We start from the raw sequence: 12,233 nt of genomic DNA, 5'->3' as shown, positions 1-12,233 counted from the left end.
GGTGAGAGTATCTGTGGCAAAAGCAACTCAGGATTCTCTTACATTGATTAAGTTGCCTTTTTTTCCCAAATGAAAGTAGAGTACTTAGAATATACATACATATCACTGACCAGAGATCATTGACCTTTCTCACAATTAAGCTGAGGTTAGAGAAGACCAGGTTGTTTTACTGAGTGGGAATGTGAGTGTTGATGGAGTAATCTTGTTTGCTACTGAAAAACAGCTTAAGAAACAAAGAAAGTACAATCCAGGCAACGGAAGAAAAAGTCAGCAAAGGGTAAAAGACAGCAACAGAAACAAACCAATATTAAAAAAGTGGGGAATGTGAATTTTAGCAAGTTGAAAGGAATTGCTAGTATCACCTTCCAAAATGATAAAAATCAAACTGTCAGTTCAAGTGTACAACCAAATGTTCATTCCATTGAAAACCAAACACGTACAGCTAAAAATTAAAAGAAAAAAAACCCCCAAAACCAGAAATGGCCATTTTACTTTAGGGACAAAAATTAGCCCCTGCTTCGTGATAAGCCCTGAGACAGATGTTGTTCCTTTCAGCTTACTTTTACAGAAGGCGGTCTCAGTTGTGACAAGAATTCTGCCATCCAAGTGATGGGTAAACACACAAACAGAAAGAGCAGCACATCCTGTGTGATACAGACAACAAAAGCTTCTCCTGAAGAAGTGCAGTCAGTGAAAACAGAGAGAGAGAGGAAGTGAAAGTGAAATTCTTGGAGGGCGGTCACCTCCTCATCTCCACCTACCATCGGCTTTAGCTCTCTGGCATCGGCAACGCCTCCCTTACCAGCTTCTTTCATTGCTTTTCTACTGTTTTCCACAAACTCCTGCAAAATATGGACCAAATTGCATAAATTCTTAGGTCCTTTCAGATTTTGGTTGGCAGATGAATTCTAAGGAACACTGACATTTTTAATTCAATATCAGTACACGGATGGCCTAAAACCAGAGCAGTGAATAATATTTAGTATCACTACACAACAGCTGCTAAATCTGTGCACATGGGCTGCAACTTGTGATATCTTTAGGACATCTTTTTTCCATCCATTTATTGTGACAATCTCACTTAAGCTCAAAGAGAGAATGTTACTTCTATCTGGAAGAGAAAATCCCTAATGCTTTCTTAAAAGACTGTTTTCTCATACTTAGATTATTGTTCTATTTGTTGTCTGACTTTTTCCATATCAAGGTTAAACAGAAAAACAAGAGCGTTTTATTCCATAAGCCCTCTCTTTAAACTAGCCCTAGCAGGTAAAAGAAAGCATTGATTCTACTAAGCGCAGAATACTGTTTTTACCCAACCATAAATAAGCTACTTTTAAAAAATGTCTATCTGGCTTTGAAATTACTCCATAAAGCAGGAAGACAGGAAGTAACAACCAGAACCTGTGGTCAAAAGTAGTTAAAATGGGATTATGCCCCAAAGAAATGTTTCTATCATGTCCAAGTTTATGGAGCACTTCTCCATTAAATATCCTCATCATTCTTACTGAAAAAACTGAAAGAAGAAAAAAGTATTTTTTGTTACTCTGCTCTGGATCAAGGGTTTAAGACACAAAAAACAAATTCTCCCTCTTCTTTTTTTTAAGGTTTTTAAAATTTATTTATTTACTTATTTATTCATTCATTCATTCATTCGTTCGTTCATTTAGGTAATCTCTACACCAACATGGGTCTCAAACTTACAACCCCAAAATCAAGAGTCGCCTGCTCTATCAACTGGGCCAGACAGGTGTCGCCAAATTCTTCTTCTAAATGTCTTAATCAGAAGGGAGATGGAATGCTCACAAGTCAAATTCCATTATGAAAACAACCAGTTAGAAATATAATTTAGACATTATGAAAATTTCCAAAATTTAATTGATGGTGTTTTCAGTGAAAGAGATAATCAGTACCCAATACGTCCATTAAATCATTTGAAATTTCTGCAATTGAAAAAAAAATCTATCTTATTTATTAACACATTTATTTTATATTTAACTAGATAAACCAGGCTCCTGGAAGAGGACTTGTTATCTCAAGGTCTAATGTTTACCCTTCAATATTACCTACTCTTCAGATAGGAATATTTCACAGCTTAATGGCAAAGTACTATTATTAAGAAGCATCCTTATTTTGGGAGCATTTGACATTGATAATAATATTTGAAACATTTAAATAGTTTCTAAAGTTTTAAAATTTTTAATTGAGATTCTAATACAGGGAAGCTGCAGAGGCTAGATAACTAAAGAATCGGAATATAATATCTGTGTAAAAGTTCAGATCTTGACTAATGGAAAACAGTATATAATCTATCAGTCCTGAGTCTGTTAATCTGTATTCATTACAAAACACTTTCAGTTTGGCCTGGCATACTTAGGATAATGACTTCTAATGGGGCTGACAGCAATACTATTTGGAAAGGTGGTAGACGGAAAAATATAGGCAGGTGCTACCACCGGGGAAATAAAGACTTTTTGTCTTTGAGCTCCACTTCAAGAAAGGGCACTTAGAACATCAGTGGTCCAATGTTTCAATTCAAGGACTAAAATTCAGGTTGTAAAAAGTCAATTCTAATCCATCTAATTGCAGAGAGGGAGGGAGCAGTATGAAATAATGTGAACTCAGGACTATTAATGGGTATTGCTCTAGCTAAGTGTATATATATGGTCTCATCCATGCCAAGAGGACCTTCCTTCTTCCCTGATTTCCCCAAGACTAACCTCATTCGTGAGCCCTACAGGTTTAATTCTAAATTACTCAGTTGCATATAACAGGAATTAAACATGGAGAACGTTTTGCAAAATATTTTTACTAGTATGTTTACCTCTAAAGCAGTAGAGGGCGTTTGAAATACTTACCATCAGCACTTTATCCATATAGAATTCTCTGCCAGGGCTCCCATCATTGTATTTTGTATCAATGGCAAAACACAAGAATAATACATCCACTACCATTTCGTAAATGGACAGGAAGCAATGAGCGACTAGGAAAGCAAAGAGGCAGACGATGATCAGAGGCAGCACCCATACTGTGTAATCTTGCTGGTAGTTGAGCAGCATAATCCCAGCCAAACCCGTGCTGCAGACTATCAGCACCTGAAGCAGAGAGAACAAAGAACACATTTAATATCCTACCATAGAAAACCACTATTTCTTCATCATTTGCAGACTTCAAATTCCCTTTAATATTTATAAACGCTGGCTGCATACATTCATTCCACTGCAAGCTACAAAGGATAATTCATATATACCCATACACACACATATACATGTATATCACATAAATAAAAAATAATCTTTTAAACACTTCTGGTTTACATGAAAAATAGTCATGTTTCCAAATGTTATGCTTGTTCCTTAAAACTTCACGTATTTAAGCACCTGTGGCAATTTTTGAGACAAATGTATGCATGCATATTTTATTTTTAAAAAAAGTTTAATGCTTATTTAGTTTTCGAGAGAGACAGAGAGAGAGAGAGAATGAGGGAGGGGCAGAGAGAGAGGGAGATACAGAATCTGAAGCAGGCTCCAGGCTCTGAGTTATCAGCACAGAGCCCTACACAGGGCTCGAACTCAAGGACCGTGAGAGATCATGACCTGAGGCGAAGTCGGACACTCAACTGACTGAGCCACCCAGGCGCCCCTATGCATGCATATTTTAGAAAATTGCACTATTGCACTCAGAATAAAATTATTGACAGTCCAGGGTATTGTACTTTTATATATATGAAATAGTATTATATAAATAAATCATTAAAAGCTATTCATTAATATTTATAGTAGCATTATAAATGTTTCATCAATACTTAGCCGCATAATTTCATCTTATGGGTGACTTAAAATTTGACCATTCTCCTACAGTTGGAGACTTATATTGTTTTCTGATATAAATAATGCTGCAACAAACATCTCTAAGAGTTTTTTCTTTGTTTTGTATTTTTTCACAGAGAACATGTGGTAAATTTAATATGAGTCGCCATGTAGTTTGGATTTGGATTACCTGTGAAGAAAGAGGTTGCCACAAATATCCATCATAGAAGAATATAAGAAACAGTGAAATTGCTTATTTTTTTTTTTCCAACGTTTATTTATTTTTGGGACAGAGAGAGACAGAGCATGAACGGGGGAGGGGCAGAGAGAGAGGGAGACACAGAATCGGAAACAGGCTCCAGGCTCTGAGCCATCAGCCCAGAGCCCGACGCGGGGCTCGAACTCACGGACCGCGAGATCGTGACCTGGCTGAAGTCGGATGCTTAACCGACTGTGCCACCCAGGCGCCCCTGAAATTGCTTATTGTCAAGAACCACCTACTCTGGTCCCTCCCGTGCAGCACTTGAAATTTCTTGTGGTTCTTTTAATACATTTAGTTCAGCTTTTCAATCCCTAGGAATGGTTTATGGCAAACATTATCACCTTCATTTTATAGACTGGGAAACATATTCAGAGATGCTAGCCAACTTGCCCAAGGTCACAGAGTAGAAGGGCAGATATCACCCAAATAATGCTCTTATGATGCCAAATCCAGCCCTCTTTCAAGGTAAGAACTCAGCAAATACTTGGATATTGATATAAAGCAGTAATGGGTTATACTGAATCCTAAATACACTCATGCTCAGCCCTACACCTGGCCTAACATACAACATGAAATAACAAAGGAAAAGAAAGAGTCTTCTAGAACCACAGCAGCCTTTTCTGGTCCAGTGCTGAGAAGGAGCAGACTATAAATTGACCTGTAAATTTTCAGATGATTTTAGGGAGCAAATCTGGGTCTGCCCAAAATTTAGATGACCCTCCACCATTTTTTGTGGCAAACACTCAGGAATTCTCTCTTACAGTCATTTACTTTCTGGGGTGACTTCTATAGATAGCTAATTATATCCATTTTCTTTCACTCTTTTTGGTTTTTAGAATGAGTTGTTTCTTATATCTTCTTCAAATTATTGACATCCGTCCTACAGAAGGACTGAGGTTCTTTATGCTCACTCTAAACCACTAAAAGTTAAGCCACATTTGAAATATTAAAGTCAATTACAGGGAAAAGGTGCGGCTCCGACAAACTAGATGTTGAGACAAAATCTGTTGAAGTGGAAGGTTGGATACTGTCACATTAGAAACAACTTTAAGGGCCACCTGGGTGACTCAGTTGGTTAAGCGGCTGACTTGGCTTAGGTCATGATCTCATGGTTTGAAAGTCTGAGTCCTGCATCGGGCTCTCTGCTGTCATCACAGGCTTCATCGGTTCCTCTGTGCCCCCCACCCCAACTTACTCTGCCCCTCCCCCACTTGCACTCTCAAAACAAACAAATAAACAAGTAAGAAACAACTTCAAGAATTAATGATATTTAGCCCAAAAGCCAAGGGAATGTAATAATGTAATAATTACTCCCAAATATAACGAAAGGGTGTCAAGCAGAGGATACATTAATGGTTCTCAAACTGCAGAAGGGCTAGGTATCACTTGGGGAGTTTGTGAATAATACAGATTCCAGGGCCCTACCCCCAGAGTCCAAATGTTAGAACTAAGATGAAGCCCAGCAATATTCATTTAAAAGGTTCTTCGGGTGGGGGCAGCTGGGTGGCTCTGTTGGTTAAGCATCCAACTCTCTGATTTCAGCTCAGGTCATGATCACAGCTTGTGAGTTTGTGAGATGGAGCCCCAAACTGGGCTCTGCGCTGACAGTGGGGAGCTTGCTTGGTATTCTCTCTCTTCCCCTCTCTCTCTGTCCCTCCCCTGTTCATGTGTGTGTACATGTACAGATACACACTCTCTCTCAAAATAAATAAACTTTAAAAAATAAAATAAGATAAGATAAAATAAAATAAAATAAAATAAAATAAAATAAAATAAAATAAAATAAAATAAAATTTGCTTCAGGTGATTCTGATAAAGTCTACAAGAAGTACTGGCTCAGATCAGGGATCTCCATGGTGGGGTACACATACCCAAGGGAGAATTTAAGAGCACCTGGGACTTCAAATTATATTTCTCATTTATCTTAATTTCCTTTTATACTATGCTTTACCATGTATATATTAGTAAAAGCTGTACATATATCATTAATAAATGTAAATATATTAGGAAGTGTGCTCAAAAATTTTTTCTAATAGGACGCATGATTTTAAACATTTCAACACTCCTGTTCTACAGGACACGTTTTTGGTGACACCATAGAAGAGATTCATACACAGGGTAGGATGGGAGAAGCAGAAAGGAAAGGGTGTTAGTTTTAGAATCAGAAAGATGTAGATTTGAATCACAGAGTTAATACTTCTTAGTTTTGTGACTCCAAGCAAGTTCATGTAACCTTTCTGAATCTGTTTTTCCACCTTTAAAAGAGACATAAAAATACATACATCCCATTGTTAAAATAAGCATTCTGAAAGCATTTAACACAGTGCTTAGCAATCTTTGTTTGTTTCTTTCATTTCCACCATAAATCTTGCATTTGCGATGCCCTTTCCACATGGAGCTCATGTTTTAAAAGATTTTGTCAGTAAAATAGCACCTACAAGTAATAATTCATATTATCATTTTTATTAATCAACACCAAATAAACTACCAATAATTAATGTTAGAAAAAGTATTAGCAAATGAGATAAAATAATTTCACACAGAAGTGAAGAGCTTCAGATTTTGTGGGTTTTTTTGGATAGTTTTATTGGGCAAATATGCAATATCTATGAGACCTGAAAATGTTGAAATAGTTTGTAAATCTCTGTTGTTACCTGTGAAGACCCAATAGGCCAGTGGTCACAGATCACAAGCCACTAAACTAGGGGAGATAAGATCCCTCCTAAATCTAATTTACCATTCCATGAAACCACTGGGGTTCCACAGAAATGGAATCCATGGAATTGTTTTCTGTTTTCTTTTAAATTCAGGGTTTTTAAAATTAAATTTCATATTTTGAGACAATTTTGAATTCACATTTCATTGTAAGAAATAACACAGAATGATTTCATGTACCTTTTACCCAGTTCCCTTCAACAGTAACACCTTGTCAAACTAGAGTACAATATCACAACCCCAGTACTGACATTGATACAGACAAGGTACAGAACATCTCCATCATAACAAGGATCTCTCACTTTAGCCTTTTATTTTTTATTTTATTTTATTTTATTTTTAATTTTTTTTTCAACGTTTATTTATTTTTGGGACAGAGAGAGACAGAGCATGAACAGGGGAGGGGCAGAGAGAGGGAGACATAGAATCGGAAACAGGCTCCAGGCTCTGAGCCATCAGCCCAGAGCCTGACGCGGGGCTCGAACTCACGGACCGCGAGATCATGACCTGGCTGAAGCCGGACGCTTAACTGACTGTGCCACCCAGGCGCCCCACTTTAGCCTTTTATAACTTCCCCTATGCCTCCCTGCAACCTCAGCCCTAACTGGGTGACCGTAAATCTGTTCCCAATTTCCATAATGTTATCATTTTAAGAATGTTTATAAATGGTTCAAGCCCCATTTTGGAAGTAGAGCTTACTTAATTAAAAAAAAGAAAAGGTATGTAAGAGAAAATAATTTGGGGTACCTCCTGGCTCACTTAGACCATATGACTCTTAACCTCAGGGCCATGAGTTCAAGCCTCACATTGGGTGTAGAGCTTACTTCATTGAAAAAAAAAAGTATAAGAATGTTATATAAATGGAATCATACAGTATTTAATTTTCTGGGATTAATGTTTTTCACTCAGCAATATTCCCTCATGATTTATCCAAGTTGCTGTGTGTTATCCATAGTTTGTTCCTGACACCATCTTTTATAATGCTTATTCTGATCTACCTATGTGAACTATCTGATCAGGGACCATTTCTGCATACTAGCAGCTACTTTTAATTGCAGTGAAAGAAATTCTTTTTAAAAGATTTACTGTATTCTGTGATCAGAACTACAGTCTTAAAAAAGAAAACTGAAGAATGTTTATCTTAGTATGTTGGAAACTAAAATACTTTTTTCCCCTCTTATTTTTTTTCTCTTTTTTGGATATCTCAATTTAAAAAAAGTTATCTTGGGGTACCCAGGTGGCTCAGTTGGCTTACGTGTCTGACTCTTGATTTCGGCTTGGGTCATGATCTCTTTGTTCGTGAGTTCAAGCCCTGCATCAGGCTCTGCGCTGAGAGCACGGAGACTGGGATTCTCAGCCCCTCCCCAACTCACATTGTCTCTCTCTCTCTCTTTCTCTCAAAATAAATAAATAAACTTTAAAAAACAAATCAATCAAATAAAAAAAGTCTATCTCTCTATGTTTTAAAAGTAATTTTCTTACAGTGTTATAAGTTTTGTATTATTCAAACTTTCATGTTTCTGGTAAGCAATTTGGTAATGCACATCCAGAAACCTATTAGGTACTCTGACTCATTGATTCCACTGCCAGGATTCTGGCCTCAGGAAATAAGGATTGACACAGGCAAGGGTTTGCTTACAATGGCTTCCCTGTATCACACTTTATATTGGTAGAATGAGAACAGTTTAACTATAAAAAGAAAATTAGAGGTTTGGTTAAAGAAATGATGATACAATTGTATAACGATGTTTAAAACATTTTTAATAAAATAGTAAATGCTCATGACATAATATGAAGTGAAAAGAGAGATAGAGGAACCTGGCTGGCTTAGCCGGTAAAGCATGTGACTCTTGATCTTAGGGTCATGAGTTCAAGTCCCATGTTGGGTATGGAGACTACTTAATTAAAAATAACAAAAGTTAAAAAAAAAAAAAAAAGAAAAGAGATATAAAAATTGCCCTTTTTACCACATTGTTTTCTGTTATTCCAATATATGGCTTCTCTTTTATTTTTTATGTATTTATGTATTTATTTATTTATTTATTTTTGAGAGAGAGAGCACAAGCGAGAGACAGAGAGAGAGAGAGAGAGAGAGAGAGAAGTGGGGCTCACCCAGGGCTCATGTTTTACCCAAAGCAGGGCTTGACTCACCCAATGTGGGGCTCTAACTCACAAACTGTGAGATCATGACCTGAGCCAAAGTCAGATGCTTAACCGACTGAGCCAGCCAGGCGCCCTCTTTTATTTCAATTGTTCTGTGTACATATGTTTTTATTTTAAGTTGCTTCACATCCTTCTTAGTAGCAGGGATAAATACAAGTATGTAAAACATAAAATAGACAATAGACAAAAAATCTGAAGCCTTCCTAAATCAGTCATATAGCATATAAATAATAGCAATAGTTGATAACAGTAACACTGTTATCAACACTATACTCCTTGACACAGATTAACTTATTAAATCCTTACTATAAAACATTTCCTCTTATTGTAAAAACATGACAATAATAAATCCGACAGTCATAATGTAAGTTTAATTACAAATTTCCAAAAGAACTATGTGTACAGTTTTATCATTCTTTTTAGATGACAGTTGCCTGAGAACTTAACACCACACTGTGCTTTCCATGCCTCTCTACACCAAATATTTTTTCCTTTTCAAAAACATTTTCAACACACAGTGGCTGGAGTAACCTAAGTGTTTGGTAGTAACAGAATGTTTAGGAATAGCATCTGATGGGGGTGCCTGGGTGGCTCAGTCAGTTAAACATCTGCCCCTTGATTTCGTCTAAGGTCATGATCTCACGGTCATGAGATCAAGCTCCATGCCGGGCTCTGCACTGAGCGTGGAGTCTGCTTGGGATTCTCTCTCTTTCTCTCTCTCTCTCTCTCTCTGCCCCTCCCCCCTGCTCGCTCTCTTTCTCCTTCTCTCAAAATACATACATACATACATACATACATACATAACAATAACAAAAAAATAGCATTTGATGAAATACTGACAATAATGATAATGAATAATTATGAAGATTATCAAAGCAATATGAAAAATGTATATGATATAATGTGAAGTGAGAAGGACAGAACAAACTGGTATGTAGGCTATAATTATTATACCATAGAAATATAAACCTATTAAGAAAAACACTGGGAGGGCATATATAAAAATGATATTATTAGATTATAGTGATGTCAGCTCAGCTCAATTTTTCAAATTTTCTGAGCATTTTATGGTTTGAAATACAGATACAAAGAAATCCAATTATATTGCTATTTATTATTCTGCAGATTTTAATAGTATAGAAAAAATACCTTTTTTCAGATGCTTTAAGGATAGGTAAGTCTCATTCCCTCACATCTGTTTTATTTATTTATTTATTTATTTATTTATTTATTTATTTATTTATTTATTTATTTATTTATTTATTTTCAATATATGAAGTTTATTGTCAAATTGGTTTCCATACAACACCCAGTGCTCATCCCAAAAGGTGCCCTCCTCAATACCCATCACCCACCCTCCCCTCCCTCCCACCCCCCATCAACCCTCAGTTTGTTCTCAGTTTTTAAGAGTCTCTTATGCTTTGGCTCTCTTCCACTCTAACTTTTTTTTTTTTTTCTTCCTCTCCCCCATGGGTTTCTGTTAAGTTTCTCAGGATCCACATAAGAGTGAAACCATATGGTATCTGTCTTTCTCTGTATGGCTTATTTCACTTAGCATCACACTCTCCAGTTCCATCCATGTTGCTACAAAGGGCCATATTTCATTCTTTCTCATTGCCATGTAGTACTCCATTGTGTATATAAACCACAGTTTCTTTATCCATTCATCAGTTGATGGACATTTAGGCTCTTTCCATAATTTGGCTATTGTTGAGAGTGCTGCTATAAACATTGGGGTACAAGTGCCCCTATGCATCAGTACTCCTGTATCCTTGGGTAAATTCCTAGCAGTGCTATTGCTGGGTCATAGGGTAAGTCTATTTTTAATTTTCTGAGGAACCTCCACACTGTTTTCCAGAGTGGCTGCACCAATTTGCATTCCCACCAACAGTGCAAGAGGATTCCCGTTTCTCCACATCCTTTCCAGCATCTGTAGTCTCCTGATTTGTTCATTTTGGCCACTCTGACTGGCGCCTCACAGCTGTTTTAAAGGAGTTTATACGTAGTAACAATGACAGCTAACATTCACTGAGAATTTACAATGTATCAAGCACCATGTTAGGTACACTACATGTATTAACCAGTTTAATCCTTACAACCCTAAGAGTGTGACTCTATTATTATCCCAGTTTCATAGATGAACAAACTGAGGCACAGAATGGCTATGTAGCCTGCCTCAGGTCACCCAGCTAGTAAGTGACAGAGCTAGGATTTAAATCCAGGCAGTCAGGCTCCAGATATAGTACCCCTAACCACTAAGCAGGCTGTTTCTGAATTCTTTACAGACCGAATTATGTAAGGAGAAACATGTGCAAATTACTGAACTGTTGTACCTCAGTTTCCCCATCTGTAAAGTGAGGATAATATAACTTCCTTTACAAATTTGTTGTTAGGATTAAATGAATACCATACATGTAAAGAATTTAGAACAGTGCCTGATGCATATTAAGGGCTTTGTAAGTGCTTCCTTTATATTACATGTTTTACTTAATAGTTTTTTGATGAGCTAGACATTTTTCAAATGAAAGAATATATATATATATAACTTCACTGTATGTCCCAGATAACATATTTGGTCTTACCTTGCCTAGGAATAACATGAAATCCCCCACCGTGTTGATCGCAGCCACTCGTAAAGCATTCTCCACAAGAATGACAAAGGCGTCCTTGGCGGAGGTGCAGAAGTTGGTGCTGTTGATAGCTGTGGCTGTGTATGCATTCTGGACAAGGCAAAAAACAATATTTTCATTAATAAATGTGATTTTACCTCGTTAAGATATAAACCAAATACAGTGAACACACGGCTTATTCAAATAGTCCACAGTTAAACCCATGGCTTTGGTGAGGTACAGGTTAAGATTAAGTGCAAGGAAATACAAGACATTAAAAAAAAAAAAAAGCCTGATATGGTAAAAAGAGCTTTTGGTTGGCTTAGTTTTAGTCCTTTTTAAAACACTGACATTTATTAACACACACACAGATTTTTCTAACATCCATTAACTTCTTCCCTGTCTTAGTAAATCAAACATAATTTAACCTTTCCTGGATGTCTCAGGTTCATCACTATGAATATCAGTGATGCATTATTACCATTTTAGTGATGCTTTAAAAGCTACACAAATATGTAAAGGCATAAGGATGCTGTGCTGTTTTATCCGGAACATCTGCCATCTCCTCTTTGGTGTTTCCTTTCATGCTGTCACTTCTCACAGCTCTTGTGGTAGACAGCCGTTTGTTGCTCCCTCCTTCCTGGGAGCAGGACCCTGAATCCCCTTTGAGAAAACAGT

At 36.9% G+C, this 12,233-nt stretch overlaps 1 protein-coding gene across 5 annotated transcripts in view; it reads right to left on the bottom strand.

The window, feature by feature from the left end:
* The window catches only part of SLC44A1 (solute carrier family 44 member 1), a 202,905-nt gene that overhangs the window by 49,878 nt on the left and 140,794 nt on the right, over positions 1-12,233 (bottom strand). For 4 of the 5 annotated variants that reach the window (XM_086683631.1, XM_086683630.1, XM_086683632.1 and 1 more), the window contains 3 exons: positions 11,529-11,666; positions 2,856-3,092; positions 762-842 (listed from right to left, as the gene is read on the bottom strand). In XM_086683631.1, the coding sequence (XP_086539757.1) occupies positions 762-842; positions 2,856-3,092; positions 11,529-11,666 (456 nt within the window). Of the gene's footprint in view, positions 1-551; positions 843-2,855; positions 3,093-11,528; positions 11,667-12,233 lie in introns of those variants that run through there. The other variant, XM_086683629.1, reaches the window with a different exon arrangement.

This window comes from Puma concolor, chromosome D4 (assembly GCF_028749965.1).
Source record: "Puma concolor isolate L17-30 chromosome D4, mPumCon1.1.hap2, whole genome shotgun sequence".
NCBI classification, from domain to species: domain Eukaryota; kingdom Metazoa; phylum Chordata; class Mammalia; order Carnivora; family Felidae; genus Puma; species Puma concolor.
The sequence above is the reverse complement of the archived record's forward strand: the minus strand, read 5'-3'. Positions and strand labels throughout refer to the sequence as shown.